This window comes from Mandrillus leucophaeus, unplaced genomic scaffold (assembly GCF_000951045.1).
Source record: "Mandrillus leucophaeus isolate KB7577 unplaced genomic scaffold, Mleu.le_1.0 Scaffold516, whole genome shotgun sequence".
Taxonomy (NCBI): Eukaryota; Metazoa; Chordata; class Mammalia; order Primates; family Cercopithecidae; genus Mandrillus; species Mandrillus leucophaeus.
Window position 1 is genome coordinate 541,973 of NW_012105542.1, and position 22,062 is coordinate 564,034.

General features: G+C 46.5%; 1 protein-coding gene and 1 long non-coding RNA gene across 2 annotated transcripts in view; both read right to left on the reverse strand.

The window, feature by feature from the left end:
• Positions 1 to 2,170: 2,170 nt before the first annotated feature.
• LOC105551297 lies at positions 2,171 to 3,776 on the reverse strand. Its single transcript, XR_001007851.1, has 2 exons — positions 3,060 to 3,776; positions 2,171 to 3,027 (listed from the first exon to the last, which is right to left on the reverse strand). It is a non-coding gene; the product is annotated as an uncharacterized LOC105551297 (long non-coding RNA).
• Positions 3,777 to 7,843: 4,067 nt separating this feature from the next.
• The window catches only part of PTPRT (protein tyrosine phosphatase, receptor type, T), a 724,687-nt gene continuing 710,468 nt past the window's right edge, over positions 7,844 to 22,062 (reverse strand). Inside the window, exons 24-27 of the mRNA XM_011996484.1 lie at positions 13,125 to 13,250; positions 12,086 to 12,249; positions 8,860 to 8,995; positions 7,844 to 7,911 (exon numbers count right to left, since the gene is read on the reverse strand). Of these exons, the coding sequence (XP_011851874.1) occupies positions 7,858 to 7,911; positions 8,860 to 8,995; positions 12,086 to 12,249; positions 13,125 to 13,250 (480 nt within the window). The 3' untranslated portion in view covers positions 7,844 to 7,857. The remainder of the gene's footprint in view (positions 7,912 to 8,859; positions 8,996 to 12,085; positions 12,250 to 13,124; positions 13,251 to 22,062) is intronic.

The window sequence follows — 22,062 nt, forward strand, 5'->3', positions numbered from 1 at the left end:
CACCCAAACTGTACAAGTGCAGGCCATTGGGATTCATGGAGGAGGCTTCAAACAATGTGGAGACTTTGGTCTCATGCAATATCATATGCCCAGTGGATGTGAAGATGTCAGCCTCCCTGGAGTTGAGCGGGAACCTTGGGATAGCCTGTGAGGGTGTTCAGAAGCCAAGGCAATGGTAGAGGCCACAACTCTTTGTCTTTGATTGGCTAGTAGAATGTAGGGTGAAAAGTGCTTTTGAGTCTGATTACCAATGTGGGTTAACCTGGATTTACACGGGCTAACTCAGGATCCACCTGGTGATGAAGTGTATGCACTGGAAATGATTATAATCATGTGTAAATTGAGTTACTGTGCTTTTGCTTTTGCAATCTGCTCCAACAGGCCTTGAATAGGGAGTGGGGTAGAAATAACCTCTGGAGATAATGTATATGGCAAGCAAAGCCCTGGTCTGTGTCCTGCTTGGACCTTCACTGGTTCTGGCTGTCACTCATGGCCCTTTTGGTCAGTGGGTCTGAGTTATAGCTGCTCTCATCAGAGATCTACGTGGGTATTAGGTCTATGGCAAAGTGGCTGTTCCCTATAGTTTGCTGTTTGGTGATAACCAGAATGGATCAGCCCAGTATATGCAGCCACAACAGCATGTTGGCCTGCTCAGTGAGGAGACTTGGACGGGGGAGCAGGGGGCTTCAACCTGTACAGACCAAACACACTCTACTTGGATTTGTGCTCTACAGGTATGAATGAGTTCAAATGTGATCCCAGCTCCACAAGATCTCACCCATCTAGAATGGAAGTGACCTGAAATCCATTTCAGCAATGCTCCTCTTCCCTTTAAAGAGACACCTGGCATTTATTAGACAGCTGCCCAGATGGGCAGCTTATCCTCTGGCAGACAGCAGGTCTTCCTTACAGCTATTAAGTTTCACTTATGGGTCCTAGTTATACTCAGAGGAGTGACCTGGGTCTAGCAAACTGTGCTTGACTTCATTCAAGAATCTGCAGACCTATGGAGTATATGGACACCGTATTCTGCCTGATGCCTCAGAAGCCTGATTTTACATGGAATGACACCACTTTGCCCTCTGAGCCTCCAGAATGCCCTGGGGGCTTTGACCCAAAGAACACCTGACAGTATTCATCTTCCATGGGAGATACAGGGACAGGGTGGGCACTGAGAGTTTGTTGGACCATCATAGAGAAGGTCCACTGATTTGTATTCATAAGCCCAAAGGCACTGAAGTAATTGTACAGAGACTCAATTTGTAATTTTGGCGGGTTACTTCCTATGACCCTTTCTCCTCTACATCCAAGAGTCCTGCTCACTAAGGAACCATGAACTACATTAATTACCCTGAGCTCCAGGCTTTTATACTGATACTTTTCTGTCCAACACTTCAAGGCCACCAGACACTCATTCTCTGAACATTCCAATCAAGGATCAGAGTCCACATCCCACCACCCAGAGCAGTTCTCAGATACAGAAGGAAGCCCCATAACGATCCAGCCCCTAAAAGTCTTCCCAACAGATTCTCTTTCATCCTGAGCCCTTTTACTTCCCTCGTATGTGTCCCAGTGGACCACCACTGAGCTCTTAGATAGGTGGGATGCTAGGTTTGGAGGCTACCATTGTGAGTGCTGATGCCTCCTTTTAGAGACCTAACATTCATGGGTGGATTTCAGTTGGTGAATGTAGCCCCTTTGATGACCTTTTCCCATCTTTTCTGGAGGTGAGATGCAAAAGACTGGCTTGATCTCTACAAGACAACTGTATAGTCAGTGCCATGCAAAAGCCCATCCCTGGTTACTAAAAATCTAGAAGAGTCTGCTCATGTGCACAAATATGGCTTAGATGTCTTTCCTGTGCTTCTGAGGATCAGATCCATGATCCTGAAAAATGTGTCAGAAGAAACTGGGGCTAGAACAGCTCCCCGCTACGCTCCACCACTAACCTCTCTCCCTGTTGTTCAGACAGTCTATGACCTCAAAGGCAGATCCCTGCAAGAGGAAGCCAAGGTCTTGCATTCTATCACTTCTAGACATGTATACATGGAAAACCTCCAACAGAGAGCCCTTGCATGGGAGGAGTGAACAAATCTGAATATCAGCTTGTCTCTTCTAGTTGGATTTACTTTTCCTAGTTCCTTGTTTTACTTGGCTGTGATTCAAAGCTGGTCATAGAGTGAGAAGGAGCTCACACTGTTAAGTAATGAGGAAGGCACGTCAGGGATTTGAGATGACATGACTATCCACGTTTATGTTTTTTTTCTTCTACCCTCCAGTTGGGTTGACCATTTTTTTTCCCCTGGGGATCCTGGCCCAGCACAACCTGTTGACATGACTTAGGACCAGTATCGTGTTCATGCTTCCTCTTGGGCTCACCCATGTCTTCCATAGTGTTAGTCCTGATTTAGCTTGGTGCGGATGACCTGTTTACCCAACCCAGCAGTGGCCAGCTGCAGCCTAAGGAAGGGTGGCTTTCTTCATTCTGTCCTGAGGCAGTGAGGTACCAGGGAATTATCATTTCCTTCAGTGTCTCTGGATCTGGGTAGGGTAGTCACTCCTGCAGAGATAACAGGATAAGGGCCTGGCTGCTATTCCCTGGGCCTCACTTATGTTGTGTAGAGCAGTCTTACTGGACTGACACCTCTATGTACTCTAAGGGGTTCCCACCAGCGCCGAGGGAATGTAGATCCTGCTGAGGACATACAGCAAGAGCTAGTGTGGCAATGGGGAGTGGAAGATGAATAAACATGATGGGTCAGAGGGAAATTCATCATCTTTTGCCCCAGACACTGAGATTTGCCCCTGGTCCAACTGGCTCTGCCAAGCTGTTACCCATCCTTTGTCCAGCTATGTCACAGAAGTGACCACTTTGCTAAATAAGTCATCTGCATCCTTGGTTCTGAGTATTCATTGGGTTCCAGTTTCCTGGCCTTGCCTTCCTGTTTTCCTGCCTAAAGTGCTCCGAATCTACCCCTTCTAATGTTGATGAGGGTCCTTTTTTCATGTATGTTTTTACATTAATTGCTTGGCCCAACACTCTATGGCCAAGAAATGGCAGGGTTGGGATTCAAACTAAAGACTGAGCTCTGTCTACCACAACCCCATGCCTTACCCAGGAATTAATTGTGCCACAGTAATCTTGGTTTCCTAATAGTGCTCTCTGCAAGGTGCTATGTGCTGTAGGCAACCAGTAAGTATATGTGGCCGGGGTAAAGCGAGGAGCCTTCCAGACCCCAGCTGCTCATGAAGTGTGTCCTCAGACTTGCCCACATTAGCAACCATGTGACTCCACTTGGACAACAGGCACCACTTTCCAGCCTAGCATTCAGGAATCTGCTGAGTACAGCTGTGTCCAGCCTCTCCTTTCCTTTTAGGGTTTTGTGGGCTCATCCTTCTCCACGCCAGATGAGCAAATCCTCATCATTCTAGTGTGAGTCAATGGGTTCCTTCCAGCACCCAACTGGAAGATACCTTAGTTGAGGTCCACTCATGAACAGTGAGGTCAGAGCATCTGCACACCAAAGGAGCTGCCTAGGAGAAGGTCAGTTGGTCTTGATCTTGCCTATAATTGGCTCTGGGAGGCAGCAGGGTCACTGCTCCTAGAGTCAATTCTAGGGTCAAGCTCAAGACCAGCTGACCCAGGGTCCGTCATAGTGAGGTGAACAGAACAACATGAGGAACAGAGCACATTTTTTTTTTGAAATATTCATACAGTCATATTAAAACCAACCAGGCTAAATCAGAAAGTGGAATGCAAATTTTGCATGAATTGTTAAAGTAAAACATGAGACTATGAAGGAATTTTAAGCTTACTGTTGTTTGCTTTGAGCTGTATCCACTGAGATAGCTGTTCCACTCTAGTCTCTTCTGTTATGGATAACCTCCTGGGAAAAATGTGAGATACAATGGTGGAAAAATAGTCTCTGTAGTGAGAAAAAACCAGTTTAAATCCTGGTTCTTTCACTCACTAGCTATGGAACTGTGGGCAAGTGATTTCTCCCCTAGGAGCCTTACTTTCCTCATCAGTAAAATGGTGACAATCACAAACCCTCCTTTACAATGTTGGAAGAATTTAATGAGCTCACACATTACAGTCCCCAGCATAGGGTCTGTTGGTTCCTTTGCAGGCCACACCCACAGAGAAGGCCAGCACTAAAAGCAAGCTGTCCCTTTCCATTCCCACAAAGGCCTACTGTGGCCTTCTAGAGACCCAAGGGCCCCTGGTTGGCCCAGATTCTTCACCCCAGAAAGGATGCAATGTTGGAGTGCAGCTAAGATACATCCTGTAGCTATCTAGGCCATAAACACACACAAGTGGAGAAAGTTCCTGGACTTCTCAATACTTCCTTGTATCTTCTCCAAATAGGGTTCACATCTATGAGGTAAGAGCTCTTGTTGTAAAGACTCAGAGAGGACTAATAATATTTTCCTCTGCTCATGACAGGCTGAGCTCACCCTGTAAATGGGGTGGGGTGGGGAGATCCCCTGGGGGAGGTGGTGTTGATTCCAGAGATTTCCTGGGTAAAGGAAAATGTTCAAATTCCTGGGCACCGGTGCCCCATCTCATCCAAGCCTTGCCACATCCTTGTGCCATGGGATCTTAGGAAGTCATCCCCATCTGTGAGCCTCAATTTCTTCCTGTGTGCACTGGCTTAAGACCTATTCACTGCCCTGCTTTCTTTGGAGAATGGTTGGGTTGTGGGAAAACAAGGGGATGAGCTGGGGGAATCATCACTGGTCCTTGCTGGGTTACCCCACCATGGCCTGATATATATATATATATTTTTTTTTTTTACAAGTTTTTTTCTTCTTGAAGTCACACTTTAAATTCCTACCATTTAAAATGATAGAAACTGCTGTCATGTTTATCTGCCAGCTATTACACCCCTTCCTGAGCAGAAAAAAAATCTTAGGATTTGTGTTAAATAGCTCTCCCTCCACCCTCATCCTGTCTGGATGTACCAAGATCTGAGAAAATAGCCTACAGCAGGTGAATCTCCCATGCTCCAGGCTCCTTGCAGGCTGGGGAAGGCCAGCTGGGGCAGTGGGCTGGAGCCAAGGGAGGCCAGCAGGCCCAGTGTGGGTGGGTCCCCGGGGTCTGCTGAAATACACCTGGGGAGAGGCTCATCAAAGGAAAAGAGCAAATTCGTCGTGGGGTTCCTTTGCTTGCCTTTGCTTTGAGGCACTTCCTTTTGAACCTCTAAAGTGACAGCCCTTCCTTGATCAAGTCTGGTGTCCCTGGACTTCTAGACAGCTCCAGAGCCCATGTCAATGGAAGCCACTTTTGTGGGCTCCTTTCATGTTCCATCCTCATGGGCCTGGAGATCTGGGTTGGTGACCCTGCTCCATGGTAAAGCAGAGACCCTGGGTTTCTCATAGAATCCGAGTCTCATGATCCACTGCATATTTAGTTCCAGCAACAAAACAGTGAGCAGACAGACAAAGAGATGTGATATTAAAAAGTACACACTTAAGGGAATGTTTTCACAGTGTCTGATGAAAGTAAAAGAGGCAGCCCCATTGGTCAGAGGGAGTCTTTGCCAACACGAAGCTGAGTACATCTCTCTAAAGCTCCGTGGACTCCTTGTTGCCAATAGGACAAAGTCTGCACTCGCGATGGGCCTCTCTCTCCTGGACCCTGGCTCATCCCTGCTGCTCCGCCTGTTGTGCTGTGCCCGCACTGGGCTGGCCTCCCCTGGACTGCTCCTCCTGATTCCTTTTCACATTTCTTTGCTATTGCACATATGGATCCCTTTGCCTGAGTTTCCTTTTTTTCCTTTTTCTACCTGTTAAGACCCAGCAGGAACGGATGTCCCCTTCTCCAGGAAGCCCTAGGCCAAAGAGACTTTCTTGCTCCTAGGCTCATGGAACACTCATCCACTCCACACTACTGCACCGTGGTTCAATTTCCCCAGCATACAGTGGGCTCCTGAGGGCCAAAGCTGTGCCTTCTTGGGTTCTCTGCCCCTCATGCCCTGTCTGGGGCTAGACCAGCCTTCAAGATGGAGCTTCCTCGGTCCCAGCCCACCTGAGGCTGTCAGATACTGGGCCTAAGCACTGGCTAGAGATCAAGATCGAGAGTGTCCCTGGCTGGTCCCTTCATAGCCTGAGGGAACAGGGAATTGTTTTTACTGACTAAGAAATTAGATGAGACTGGCTTTCCTGGGGAGCTGGGAATGTGTTACTAAAATATATATGAAATTCTGGGCTTCCCAGAAGAACTGGCATCAGGAAGAAAGTACTAAATTTCCATTTGTAGAGGAGTTCTCTGCTCAGAAGTTTCTGGCCTTATTTTCCCTCCATAAAATAACTGCTTGACTTAGAGAACATGAGAAAAACAGCACAGAGAAGTCTCACTGCCATTACCTGCCCCTTTGGAACCCAGGATTTCAACACTGAGGAAGGCGCCTGGGTTTCCTCATTGGAGGAGATGATCAAATGGGGATGGTAACAAGCCAGTAGCTCTCTCCTGGGGGTTCTAAGGACTGAGTGGAATGTCCTGTGGAAAGTGCCAAGCATGATCCCTGGCATACAGTAGAGACTTAGCAAATGTTGGTTCCCTCTCACTGACTCACACTTTGGACAAGACCCTAGATCTCCGGGCCTGATTCTCTTGACCTATTTTAAATCAAAGTATAATGGGCTCCACAATGGCCTTTTTCAAGGTGGCTGCTGGGTTTCTTTAGGAAGGAGTTCAAATTTGGAGAGCCAAATTATGCCCAAAGCTGGTGCTCTATCTGCCCCAGAAACCAAAGGGACCATCTTCAGGCTCGCCCATCTCTCCCTTGCTCAGTGGCATGCTGTCCCAGGGTGGGAGCTTTTAAGGACATTGCCAGGAAAAAATAAAAGGCCCGAGAGATTTGTCTTAGAGGTACACACTCAAACTCCCCCGCCCCCTTCTTTTTGACGTAAGAGACTAAGATTTTACACCCCTCAAAAGAAAGTTTCTTTTCACATACACTTTGGAAAATAATCAGATCTTGTTTGTCTCTTCCAAAGAAAGCTACCACCAAAGAGACACACGAGTTACATCCTACAGGTCAGCCTGAGCCCTGCCCCAGGGAGGTGGTCCCTTTTTACAAAGACAAGGAGGAGCAGAGAAGTTCCCTGCAGTTCCACCCTCTCCCACTGACCACACAAAAAAGCAAAGAACACCTTTATCAAAGAGTGCTGTGGACACAGCTGGCCGGCCAGTGAATGCTGGACAGTCAAGGCCCAGGCTGGGGAAGGGGTACAAAATGGTTGTGGGCCAAGCCCCATGCAGGTTAGGTGTGAGGATGGGGGCCTCTCTCGTGACCTAGGGAACATCGTAAGGTCACACTGGTCCAGACTGCAAATGTCTGGTGCCAGAGGCCCCTGAAGGAGGTTGCAGGGGGCAGCAGAGCAGTGACCCCCAAGAGCCCCAATCTTTTCCATGACATGGAGGAGCAGAACACACATCTCCTCCACTCCCAAGGAGAAGGAAGGCAGGGGAGCTTCCCATTCCCCAGCACCTGCACAGTCGGCTTGCCACGAGATCCACAAACTCAGAACAAAAGCAGGAGGTCTGGGAGCCAGATGGGAGCCAGAAATCCAAGGCCTTGCTTGTGGGTGCACTTCTGCTTGGGCCCGTGGCTGTGGCTGGTTAGGTTGAAAAGGAAGCCTGGGCCTTTTGGAGCAGCATCTCCCACAGTAACAGGAGACCCCTCAGAAGGTGCAGAGCCCCCCGTGGAACACAGGGCCACCAGTCTTCTCCTTGGAGTCAGGCAAGGTGCCACCACCTCAGAGCCCCTGAGCCCAGTTACTGCCATTCACACAAAAGGGGGCTTGGTCACAGCAGCCTCTGGACTCCGGCAGGTTCCCCATCCCATTGAGCTAAAAGGAGCTTAAGTATTCCAGTGCCACCTCGTATACAAATTTATACTGTTCCTGAGAGGCGGAGAGGAGGAGAGGCAGAGAGGGAGAAGAGGAGACAAGAGAGATGAAAAAGGAAAGGGAAAATGCATTTAGTTTAGAGATACAGAGTTTGGAGAAAACTTTATCTACATCCACATTATGTCAACTCAAAATTACCCCTATCTGGACATCCTTCAAAATTCCGCTTGATGGCTGCTTCTACCCAGGCTTCCTCGAATGCCCAGCTGGCATCATTCCCTTTCTTTTTTACTGTTTTGTACAACAGTGCTTCTCAAACTGTAATGTGCATACAAGGCAGCCAGAAATCTTTTTAAAATGCACATTCTGATTCAGTAAATCTGGAGTAGGGCGCAAGATTCTGCATTTCTAACAAGCTCCCAGGTAATGATGCTGCTGCTGGTCTGTGACCCACGTGCTAATAGGGCCTCATTTTGACCAAGACCACACCTGGAGTAGGTTTAAAGACATATTAAAGCTCCTCGTGCATGGTGCAGTGGCCCAGCATGTTACCGGCCGGGTCTTACCATCTGGGGCTCGGCCCGCACACCCTCTTTGCCGCACTTTCCCCCACAGTGCTCTCTACTGCAAATGCTCTCTATTGTAAAAATTAGCATAAATTAATTGGAATATAATTAGAAGTGAAAGCATACTTCACATTCTACTAATCCAGAATCCGTTCCTTTAAGCCTGAATTAACGACACTGTCTTAAGGAATGGGCAGAAAGTGAAGCAAAGTAGGTGTAGCAGGATTAATAATTGGATTTTCCTGCAAGAAAGAAAGGTTGGGGAGGTTGGAAGGGGAAGACACAGGGCAGATAATGGTGCATATCAAGGGCACAGACTGCAGGTATATAATCAGCAGCCAGCTGTTGAGTGATTTTACTATTTGATGTCATTTTCTCCAGGTCAAGGGAACTAGTCAGCCCCTGGCTGTTGGAGAACAGTCCTTGGGATACTCACCAGGGTCTCCACCATGTTGGATTTGTTGTTACGCAGTGTTTTCACGATGTGGAACACGTCAATGATGTTTTGCTGCTGGATCATCTCACACACACTGCAGATGGCACAGAAGGTTCCACTACGGCCTCCCCCATTTCTAAACACAGAGCAAAGAGGTGAGCCATGTTCCTAGGTCCCTTCCAGGCACCTGATGATTCTAAAGGTACATCAGTAGGAATAGGGATCAGCTGCCTGGGCAGATACAAGGCAAGGCAATGAATGGTGCAGGCTTTAGCCTGAGCCATGAGTTATGGTTTGACTCTGTGCCATTAACTTCCTTTGACCTTGGGCAAGTCACTTCCTCTGTCTGGGCCCCAAGTTCCTCACTCATATAATGAAGGGGTTGGACTAGATGACCTTTGAAAGTTCAATTAGCTTGACGTTTCTTGGTTCTATGAGCATGTTACAGTCACTCGGGGCACACTCACCCAAACGCCAAGGGCAGGACAGTACTGTGTCTTTGTACATGTGACACCTGCATCCTTGCTGATGCTTGCATCCATGTCCAAAAGGATGCTGTGGGTCCACTTAAACATCCAATAAAGACAATGAAAATTTCCAAGTGATTTTCCTACTAGTTCTTCCCATCCTCCACTAAGGATAGCAATACTCTGTTAGTCTAGGGTCAGCCAGCCCAAGCTTGGAGGTAGGAACTTGGAGGGAGGAACTGGGCCTGATAGGCTTTATCTTAAAATGACAGGTGTCTACTATACACCTTGGTTTAAGCAAGATGCTACTGATCTTGAGTCTAGGGATAGAAGGTTGGTGGCAGAGCTATGTCTGTTATTCCTTTCTGAAATTCCATAAGTCATCTTCATGGAAACACCCTTCAAACTCTTTACAGAGAGTCCCTGTAGGAATATGCCTGATTCAGAACTCCTGGGCGTGTTGCCAAGAGCAACTAATGATTTCATGTAATGGTCTGTGTCTAAAGAACATCTGGACGGAAACTAAGGCACTCAGTCAATCTCCCAGATGTTTTATCTACAGGATACGCAGTGACCAGATGTTTCAAGTACAGAGAGTTGCTTTCCATTCCCTGACTGGTGCCTGCATTTCAGGGTCTGTTATGGTGTCTGTGACTCTTGAGGAAACCAAGGTCCCTGTTGGTAGAAGAATGTCCCTGTACCTTCCTTTGGTTCAAACTACTGGCCACCTTGGCTGGAAAGGACATAGATAAAAAGACACTACTGCAAATGAAAACAAAAACAAAACAAAAACAGGCTAAAAAACAAACATGAGAGAGAGAGAGAGAGAGAGAGAGACAGAGAGAGAGAGAGAGAGTAAGGTCTCCTTTGAAAGAAGATTCTATCATTTCTGAAGCAAGAATAACAGTGTCCAAAGGGAAGAGGTGAGTAGGCACAGGGTCTCAGGGTCTGGTGGTCTGAGACCCTGAAAGATGGGTGCTAAGATAAGGTCACCTGAATGTGTGGGAGGCATCTGGGCATCTGGAGGCAGCAGGGATTAGCTGGCAGGAAACCAGCTGCTAGTTTCTGGGATGTGGGCAGAGCCACCTGGGCTTGGCTGATGCCACCCATCAACCTGACTTGGGACACCACGTAGTGTCTTCCTGAACTCTAGCCTGAGATTTGCTTCCTCTGGAAAGGAATATCTGCTGCAGGTGGTGGCCCTGAAGCTCTGTGTGTGCATCTCTATGTGTCTGTATGTTTAACCTCCTTTAAGCTCTCTGACTTTCCTAACATGTGCATGCACCACCTGTTTGAGAGGGAGAATAATTAGCTGGTTTTGAAAAGATTGACCTCAATTCTGAGGTCAGTCAGATATTATCAGTGCCTCCACTAGCTCCAGAAATACTTGTTCTGAGAAAGAGAAGACTTTGGTTCAAATTTCCTTTAACATAACATTTTTAAAGAGAGAGGCCTTCTCAATGACTTTTCCTCAAATCGTTGAAGTTCTAAGAAGCAAAGTGAGTGACTGTGAATCAAATATTTCACACATAGCTGTTATGGCTGCAGATTTGTTTTGGGTGTGAGACTTCGTAGAACCCTCTGTGGTCACTCTGTACTCCTAGGATAGGTTCTGTGACACTTGCTCTTTTAAGTAATTACATTGACAACATTTGCATATTTGCTACCATGACATTCTTGGTCATGTTGGCAGATAAAGTGTGTTTACTTTCTATTTCATGCCAAAGCACTATAGGGTCTGAAGATTGTCTAATTCCACATACTCATTGAACAGATGAGGAAACTGAGGCTTATAAAATTCAGTGATTTTCTTGACATTGGACCCTTTGTCAGCCACTGTCCTCTCGAGGTCCTGACCTCCACCCCACGTAATGACATCAGAATTCATTAGACTGGACAATGTCCATTCAAAGACAGGAGGTAAAGTCTGCAGTTCACCCCAGCAATGGGGGTATAAACACAGCTGGTCTGGAGCTCACTGTGCCCCTGTGCAATAGTGTTCCCAGAGTCCTTCACATCTGTCTATCAGTCCCTCAGGGCAGTGCCTTTCCCTCATGCTCTTTTTGTCCTGTGATCCCTCTAAACCCATCGTAGAGAAGTAGGCATAGTAGACAAGTCCTTTGGTTTACTCAGAGACAGTGTGGGTTAATCAATGGCGCATTAGCTTAGAGGCCAGGGAATGCAAGCCATAGCCCCACCCTTGATTCCTGATGACCTTACCCTGCCTGCACCTCAGTTTTCTCACTACAAAATGATAATTATCTACTTCACAAATGGATAGAGCTGATTCATTTAAAATGTCTGGATTAAATTAAGCTCTCATAATCAACACCTTCCCTTTTCTCTCCTTCTTCTTCTTCCTCGGGAAATAACAAAGGAGGTTCTGGTCAGTGGAACCCACTTTGTCCTGGGTTTTCTTGTGACTATCAGGGCATATCATGCCTCTTATTGGAAAATGGGGCTCACCTTATTATTGCAAGCGTTGGAACATGGTCTGCCACCTCCTCTCATGTTTGTGGAAAGACTACCAGGTTTTGCATCAATCATATGCCATATATTAGTTCAGGACAACAAACTGGCAGCCCTGTTCCATTAAAGGATCATAATTCCTTTGAGTGCACTGCCACTAGCCTTTGAGGGATGTTGAGTTGTGGTATAGCCAGGCCTGCCTAGGACTGGTGTATGTGGCCAGCAGCATCTGCAAGGATGCCTTATCACCCACCATCCTATTGCCCTGGTGACACCTCCCTAGTACTCACAGGCAGTGGACCACAGTGCGTCCCTCCCTCCCGTCATACTGCTCCTGCCACTTCTCCAGTCGTCGGACCACTTTGAGCAGAGAGCGCTTGGAGGGGGGCGTGTCCCGGTAGGCAGGCCAGCCAATGTACTGGAGGTGCTGGACTATACGATAACCGTCCTGTGGCTGAGAACAGAGAGGCTGTTAGGGCTGTTCTGGTGGGAATGCTTGGGGACACGCACCTTGAAGATACCCTGGGGATTGCAGCATCATAGTGGAAGACAGACCAAGCGGGATCTAAGCCATGTCCTCATGGGGAGAGTCCCCATGACTACTTCTATTCCTTCGTGCACACAGACTCTCTTGCCGTGACTGCCCTGACCCCCTTTTGTACCTAAAAAACTCCTACTCAGCCTTCAAAACCCAATTTAAATGTCCCTTTCTTTAGGAAAGCCTTCTCTGACTGTTGGGCAGAGTTCTTTCTCGCTGAGGCTCATGTGCCAGAACATGTCTCACTTTCTCAATAGACAATGAACTCTGAGCTGAGGGGCAGGGGAGGTGCTGAGCTCCTTTCATCCTGGGCCCCAAGTAGTGACCAAAACTGTGTTAGCAACCATTTCATAGATTGCTAATCTGCCCCTCCCACCCACTACTCTGCTCAGCCAGTGAATATCCTCATGGAAGTAAGTAATCACTTTTCATCTAGGTATTGGCAGTGCCTGGCCCAAAGCTTATGGGATCCAATCAAAGGCTGCATCAACTCATGCCAGTACAGAGACACAGTGGGGAAGATCTAATGTCTAAGAAGTTTTGTCTACACGGCAGCAAGTGTGTCAGGAAACAGGCAGATGGCAAGTTGGATGTCGCTCATTGCATCTCTATGTGTTGAAGTCATTGCTGAGTCTGGAGCCGGAATCAGCACAGGCATCACTTCCTCAAGGAAGAAATTATCAGGAGAGCACAACACAGACTCTTGGCTGGCTCAGCGGGATCCTCTCTCAGCAGCCTCCATCTGTCTTGGGGAGGAGGGGCTCAGCGAGCAATGGTGGCCGTGTACTTACCCGGGCCATGTTACAGATGCGGAATATTCTGTGGATGATGTCCTCGTCGATGTCTGCGGAGACGAACTCCACCTGGATGGGCCCGTAGCACCCGGAGGTCTTCTCAGGCCAGTACTGCATACAGAACTGGGATAAGGAAAGAGGTCACAGAAGGAGGTCAAAGGCAAGAGGGTGGGTATCAAAGTCTTATGTATCAACAAGCTTTTCTTTCTTTTTTTTTTTTTTTTTTTTTTGAGACGGAGTATCACTCTTGTTTTCTTGTTGCCCAGCCTGGAATGCAGTGGCACAATCTCGGCTCATTGCAACTTCTGCCTCCCAGGTTCAAGTGATTCTCCTCTCTCAGCCTCCTGAGTAGCTGGGATTATAGGCGCCTGCCACCATGTCTGACTATTTTTAGTAAAGATGGGGTTTTGCCATGTTGGCCAGGCTAGTCTTGAACTCCTGACCTCGAGTGATCCACACGTCTGAGCCTCCCAGAGTGCTAGGATTATAGGTGTGAGCCACTGCGCCCAGCCATCACCAAGCTTTTCTTATGGCTGGCAGGACACATTGACCAGAAAGGTAGAGTATTATATAGGAAATTAGACTCAGTTTCCCCTTTAGGGAGCAGCCACCCACTTTTTCTGGTGTTGAAATATCAAGGCTTTGAGCACAGAAACACTGGGCTTACAAATCTTTGCTATGCTGATTTCAAACCATTTGTTAGGTTTGCTGAACCTGAGTTTCCTCATCTGTAAAATGGGGAGAATAATATCTACCTCTAAGCCCTGCTGTCAGGATTAGATAGAACATGCTAAAGAAAGGGCAAGTACAATCTAGTTTTCTTTTCACCATGCAAATCATGGCAAACTCTTCCTCATTCCAGGAAAACCTTCATAGGGTTCATTCATGATCAGGTCAGAAGTAGTATAAAAAATATAGGGGTTTGACCTCAGGCAGCCTTGGTCCAAATCTGGGCTCTGGTGCTTACTAGCTGTGCAGCCCAGGCCTCAGTTTTCTCATAGGTATAGTGGGGATAATTATGCTTACTTTGCACCGAAAGTTAATGTCACATGGTACTAACAGATCTTGCCTGTGATTTTTTCTATTTATCTGGAATTGGAAATTAGAACCTACAGCTGAGAGCAAAAGGCAATGATTGACCTTCAGTTTAAGACAGTGATTCTCAGTTGGAGGCTGTTTTGTTTCCCAGGGGACATCTGGCAATGTCTGAAGACATTTTGATTGTCACACCTGGGGGTTGATATGGGCATTCAGTGAGGAGAGGATGTTACTAAACATCCTGAATGCACAGATTAGCTCCCCCCGAGAGTTATGTGGCCCCAAATATCCATACTGCAGAGACTGAGAAAACCTAGTATAAGATCTTTTTTTTTGAGATGGAGTCTCTGTTACCCAGGCTGGAGTGCAGTGGTGTTATCTCGGCTCGCTGCAACCTCTGCCTCCCGGGTTCAAGCGATTCTCCTGCCTCAGCCTCCCAAGTAGTTGGGACTACAGGCACATGTGATCATACTGGCTCTTTTTTTTTTTTTTTTTTGTATTTTTAGTAGAGACAGAGTTTCACCGTGTTAGCCAGGATGGTCTTGATCTCCTGACCTCATGATCTGCCCACCTCGGCCTCCCAAAGTGCTGGGATTACAGGTGTGAACCACCACACCTGGCCATAAATTATTCTTTAAGCTTCAGGGGTCATTGAGAAGAAGAGGTGGAGGCTGGGTGTGGTGGCTCACACCTGTAATCCCAGCATTTTGGGAGGCCGAGGTGGGTGGATCATGAGGTCAGGAGTTCAAGACCAGCTTGGCCAAGATGGTGAAATCCTGTCTCTACTAAAAATACAAAAATAAGCCAGGCATGGTGTCAGGCACCTGTAATCCTAGCTACTCAGGAGGCTGAGGCAGGAGAATCACTTGAACCCAGGAGACAGAGGTTGCAGTGGGTTGAGATCATGCCACTGCACTCCAGCCTGGGCAACAGAGCAAGACTCCATCTTAAAAAAAAAAAAAAAAAAAAAAAAATGAAGGATACTTTGCTGCTTGTATCTTTGTCTCTGTTGAGCCACTAGATAACTTAGTTGAGGAGAGAATGTTGTGGTAGGCGGTGGGGTGTGTGGCTGCAGAGGAGAGCAAGGCATGCTCCCTCCAGTTCCTGGTTCTCAAGGGGCACAGAGATGGACCCTGCCTAGGTCTGCAGGTCCCATTGCTGGGGTACAGAGGAGAGTCAAGATTGGGGCTGCAGGCTCACTGGCTCACTGAGGACTATGCCAACATGAAGAAAGAGGCCATGTGTTAGACCCTTCATTGGGGGGTTGCCCTGAAGATATAGCCAAGATTCACAAAGACAGACCCACCAAGGCTTCTGAGAGCAGTTTGGGATTGAGTCTCATCGGGGGGCCTGGGTTCAGGCTACCCCAAGCTTGCAAATAGGGGGCTAGATTGACAGAAGTGACCCACACCCCTACAGATGCAGGGTTTTCATTGAAAGGGGTGCTTGCTCTCTACTTTGTGGCTGAAGAACAGCCATCTCACCCTGAGAAGTCACATGTGAAAATATCTTCATTCTTTTTTTCCTCTAGAACTAGAATTATAAGGGAAGAGCAGTGAGCAGGAAGGATGTAGGAGATGGAAACTCATGTTTCCCACCTTCTTAGCTGTGGATACCCCAAGTTCTAGCTTAGGAACATTCACTTTATAGCAGCAGCTGGCATACTATTGCCCACAGACCAACCCAGCCAGCTGCCTATTTTTGCATATAAAACTTTGCTGAAACACAGCTACACTTATTCATTTATGTATTGTCCACAATTGCTTTCATGCTTCACCCACAGAGTTGGGTAGTTGTAACAAAGACCATATAGCCTGCAAATCCTGAAATATTTCCTATCTGGCTCTTTACAGAAAAAGTTTGGCAACCCCTGCTTTATAGGGTTGTTCTGAGGATAAAGGACATAATTCATGTAAATAAAGCCCTTACACAGTGCCAGGCATGGAATAAGCATTTACTAAATTCCAGTGATTCATACCATTATTGAACCCATCAGTACTCAACAAAAATAATAATGGTAATAGCTATCATATATAAATTTGAAGGATTCTTCTTATCACCCCTGATAAATAGCATAAGTATGCAAGGTTAAGCTTCAGAATGCAATGATGCCTTGCTTTCCTGGCACCTCCACTGGGGGTTAACCAAGCATAGTGAGAAAGGAGCTCTGAGTGTGTGTGTGTGTGTATGTGTGTGTGTGTGTATGTGTGTGTTGTCGGGGTGCTGGTCACAGAGGCCTCCATGGCTGGACAACCATCTGCTGAACTGTACAATAATGACAAATCCACAATTTGAACTTCATTTCTCTTTGCCATTGGCTCTTCCGCCTTGCAACCTTCACAGTAATGAGAGACTGGTACAAATAGGTCTATGGTTGGTCAGAGAAACCAGAATTAATCAGAACTGCCCATTAAAAAAATAATTGCCTTTATCACCTGCACTGAATTTAGCGTTCCCAGAGTTTGGCTGTGATCCTGACATGAGGTACATGGATCCAAATCAGGGAAAGCCTATTATCCCCAATATCTTCAGTCTGGAGAGAATGTGGAATGATTTGTCTCTTTTAATAAGATTTCCAGACCAATTTCTCAAGCTAATAGATTCTACTATGCCTCAAACAAGACTCCTGTATTTCGGGACCCTTCTCTGCATTCGATTTTCTGGGTCACTCTCTCATAATGCCCAGAGGGCTGGGGAAGGTTGCAGGCTTTTCCAATCCTTAATCAGAGTCATCCTTTCACTTGGGTGCCCTAATTTCTGAGACTACAGCAGCAGCAGGATGGGTGGCATTCAGAAAGGTGATGTGCTGGCATATGTGGTGTTTGAGCTGCTACGGATCATCAGGGTCTCTCTCTGCAGCCCAGGACATTGCATATACTCTAGACATGGGAAATAAGAGAAAGAAAGCAGAGAGGCCACGTTTTCTCTTCCCACTGACCCTTTGGGGCTCAGAAATGATTCTCATCAACAAGAAATATCCTCTGTGGTTTAGCTCAAGACTGTCCTGGTGTTCAAGTGCTGTGGCTGCACCTGAATGGATGCCACCATTTTGGTTTGCTTATGTTGTATAGCAAAAGGTGGGAAAATGCATTGGGGTTTCTGGATTCCAATCCTGGCTCTATCACTTTCTAGTTGAATGGCTTGGCTACATCTCTTAGCTTTTCCAGTTTGTTATGAGTGGCTGTGAATTTTAATGTCTACTTAGCATAGGGATCTGTATCTAGCAAGCACTCAATAAATGTAAGCTGTGATTATTAGGCAGTATGGGGGAGGGTTCCTCAAAACAAGATGGATAAATAGAAGATTTTTTTCTCCACTTAGTAGCTCTTATGAAAATTTCTCTTTAGGATAATACCCAAAGGACTGCCCTTGTGAAAATTCTGGATCAGCCAGCTTGGGGTAGCTGTGAAGATGAGTAGCATCCTAGATATGCGATACTGCATGTCAAAAAACAGAGATCTGTAGGTTGCTCTGATGAGCTGAATGACCCAGAAGATAAAAGAGGAAGGTTGGGATCATTGTAGAACCAATGAGGTATAAAAGGCAACTCAATGTGTCACATAACCCTGCTCCTAACCTCTAGAATATTCCATACATTCCTAATAGCATGTAAAATGCATACTGTGCATGTATTTCTTGCAGAAACCAGCAAGGAACTGAGCTTGGCTCCCTGGCTCACATAGACATGGAACAGAGATCACAAATGTGAGTGAAGGAGCCAGACTTTTCATATAAGCACATAAGCATCTGCGATTTATACAACTCCTTGGGAGGGAAAGCTTATGGTTTCTTAAGGCTCTGGAAATGTGAATTCTAGGAAGCCTACTTGCTTCTTTAAGATCATGAGAACCTAGCTGACCTGAAAGCCACACTTAACACTCAATGCAACCTTGGCATTTTCTTCCTTAGATGGAAAACTTGTGAAGTTGGCTGATCCAAGAATAGATTCAAATTCTTCAGCCAAGAGTCTAGACCAACTGACTTTTTCCACCTCGTTGCCTAGTAAGTACTCTCTCCTACCCTTTCTTTTGCAGTGGTCTGAGGGTGAAAGGTGAAGGGAGGGCTTTACCACTGCAGATACATACAGGTAGTGGCGATGAACACACCAGGAGAGGAAGTCAGTCCACTTGTTAATGATTTAGAAATAATCATGCTTCTTCCAAAAAAACAGAGGGGACTTTTGATGTATTTTGTCAGAACAAGTTAAATCAAGCAAAATTGTGAAGCCTGTGTGGACAGCCCTGGAACAGCTGCCATACATTATTCCACATAGTGCTCTCCATAGTTGTTTGGACCATGAAAAGATGTCCTTGGGGGGTGTAAGTTCACGCGTGATATATAACAAATACAGAGGTAGCCTCATGCGTTAAACATGTTTTTCTTGCTGAGGGAATCAGAAAACTGGTTAGTCACTGGAATAAACATGCTCTGATGAATTGAATGAAAACTAGCATATGGGTCTATTTTTGGAATAAACATTTTTAGAGCATATTTCAGTACACCTTAGTTATGCCTTTCTTTAATTAAAAATACTTTGATAAAATGGAAAGGCCAAGTAATATCATAGTGTTAGAAATGAAGGACTCTATTTATTAAGGCCCCTGTGACCCAGAGTGAAGAAATCGATCCCAGGTCACCTAAAGGTGAAATGAATTTTTTTTTTTTTGAGACGGAGTCTCACTCTGTCGCCCAGGCTGGAGTGCAGTGGCTGGATCTCAGCTCACTGCAAGCTCTGCCTCCCGGGTTTACGCCATTCTCCTGCCTCAGCCTCCCGAGTAGCTGGGACTACAGGCCCCCGCCACCTCGCCTGACTAGTTTTTTGTATTTTTTAGTAGAGACGGGATTTCACTGTGTTAGCCAGGATGGTCTCGATCTCCTGACCTCGTGATCCGCCCATCTCGGCCTCCCAAAGTGCTGGGATTACAGGCCTGAGCCACCGCGCCCGGCCTGAATTGGTATTTTAAAGAGAGAAATGTAAGTTTCCTGAATTGGTTTTAAAATTCGACATCAGTGATTATAAAATTGGCTTTGATACTATGTCCAGTTAAGGAAGTCAGACTGTGAGTGAAGGCATAAAGAAGACAGGGACAGGGAAACAGAGAGAGGGAGAGAGAGGGATCGATTGATCAAAGCACATTCACACATCTCTCCTCAGTGTATCCTCCCAATAGTCCCGTGAAGTTCCGTAATGCAATCTCCATGTAGTGGGTGGAAACTTACTCTTATAACAGCTGCATCAGAATTTGCTTCTGGGAAGGAAGAGTTGGAGTTTAGGAATATACCTACAGAAGAGTCTAGGGCACGGGAGGCAAGGCTCAGAGCAGGTTTTAGAAAGAGGTACTAAGGAGATGGCTGGATTTTGCAGCTTAAGAAAGGAACAGCTTTTGGGGAGAGGATGGGAGAGGGAGGTATGGGAGAGGAGGTAAACAGGGGAAGAAAATGGTTTGGGCAACAGGGTCAGGGGAAGACGTGTTACTGCTAGCGAGGGTTGAGGAGGCAAGATGGGGCTTCAGAACGAGGATGTGTGATGTTCAACTTTAAGTCATGGGCATTGATGGGATCTGAAGCTCATATTGCTCCGACTAAAGCCTCAGCTGAAACTTGGAAGTGAACATGAGAATACGACCCCCTCAGGATTATCAGAAATATTGGGGATGGACTTTGGGTTTTCCTACAGGATGGGGAGTAGGGAACAGAGCAAATTTTATTTAAATCTTCAAAGACAGAGTGAACTTGGCTAACATCTAGGTTATAATTAACCAAGGATAACATTAAGACTTGGAGAAAGTAAAGGACCTGGCTCAGGGCAACACAGTGAGTAAGTACCAAGGCTGCAATTTGAACTCAGGTCTCTTGACCCCAGACTTGTTATTTTACTGTTACCCCTACCATTCTGGTGGGGACAGAGACAGAGACACAGCCCCTTGCAAAGTCAGATCTGAGGCTGGCTGAGATGCAAGTTGGGTATTTTGCATACTTTGCTGGTATGTTAGGCTGTGTTTTCACAAGCTCAGACTGAAAATGGGGATATTAAGAGTTGCTATTTGCCCTAGAGGCACAATGGCAGCAAGAGACATCTCTGAAATAGCACCCTGCTTTTCTCCTGGGAGAATGAGGAGCTTGCCTCTCTCACTTCCATAGGAATCCATCACAGCCCCCATTATCCTTGCACTCAGGCACCCTCACCTTTCCAAAAGGCTTTGCATCCCTGATCTCTCGACTTTCCACAGTGGGAGCCTCAGAACTGAGCAACTCAGCCTTTATATAAGTTGTGGGCTCTTACTTGTTTTAAAGTAAAGAAACATCCCTGTATGCACCATACACCAGGTGCCATAGCACATTCATAGGTCTCAGGGGTTAGGATGTGGACACCTTTGGTGGGGCCATGATTCTGGCCACCATACAGCCCTACCCTGTGGCTGGTGTGGAGGATCCCCTGAGCTCTCTAAACAGTATGGTGAGTGTGGCATGACTGCAAGGAGGGCTTCTTTCTGATGTCTGGTCTCCATGGACTCTGGCCTATCCCTAAAGACCACAAAGATGGAAAAGGTCTTGTCAATGCTGTTGGATGTGGTTGAAAATGTTCTTTCTGCTGCGTCTGAGAAGTGACAGTATGCTTTGCTGGCTGGCGTGGTTCTAGGATTTTACCCCACAAATCTGACCACAGACATTTGGAGTCCTAAAGAGTTAGAAAAATCTGTAAGGTTGAATGCAAAAGTTTGAAAGCCTTTATTTTGAGCCCTCATTGATCATAATTACCTTTGAACAGCAACCACTGCAGAGAATGAAAGAATATTTGGGGCTGATTGAGTGAAGTAGTGTAAGATTCTGAGCAGGGGCAGATTTGGCCAGCAGTGCGGAGGAAAAAAAAAAAAAAAAAAAAAGGCCCTGTGAGAGATCACACCATCTTCTTATTTTGCTGCAACTTACAGGTAGCCCTGCCCAATCCCCAAAATACGCCCTTATGGTTCCCAGGCAAACCACAGGAGGTGGCATCGGTCCTCTCAGGAATGACCTAGCAATGCTGAGGTCCTAAGGCGGACCTGTCCATGTTACCAGGCTGGGCTAGCTTGGAGGCTGCCTTGGCATGAGCATGCAGGCAGACAGATGCTGATGCCACTTCAAAGAACCGCCCCTCCAGGTGCCGAGGGCGGCTTTTCTGATGCTCATGCTGTGTCATTGTTTATTTTCATAAGGCTCCCAGCTGCTGCGGTGATGATATTTATATCAATAAGTGCTCTATTCATCTGCCGGTTTCAGGGAATGCTTGCCAGCTGCATATGGCAGCCAACCTCAGGGTACTTCTGAGCCTGATGTTTTTGCATTTAGAATATCAGTTTTCAACTCTGTACCAACATCTGGGCCTGAAAGATTCTTCATTCACCCAGGACCTACCCTGAAAGGGGGAGCTATAGCCAATGACCTTGATCTTTGTTTCAAGGTTTTATATGTCCCAAAGTGAAGTTCTTTGAAAGTCGTCCTCTGTGCCTGAGCTCTGGTTTTGCAGAAAGGGATGTTGAAAAAGAGAAGAGCAAACAGTGTTTTGCAGGCCAGACTTCACACCCAGCCTCATAAGCTGAGTTCACTGTTTTATTTCTTCAGCCAAAAGCATAGGGTGGTGATGCCTTTGGACTCCAAAACTCCTCAGGGAATGTTCCAGAACTCTGTTTTATGAGAATTCATTCATTTTTTATAGTTATCTCAGTTTCTAACCTTCTATTGCTCAGGCCCCAATCCTTGGAATTATCCTTCATTCCTCTTTTTTTTTTTTTTTGACAGGGTCTTACTTTGTCACCCTAGGCTAGAGTGCAGTGGTGTGATCACAGCTGTCTGCAGCTTTGATCTCCTAGGCTCAAGTAATCCTGCCTCAGCCTCCCAAGTAGCTAGGATTACAGGC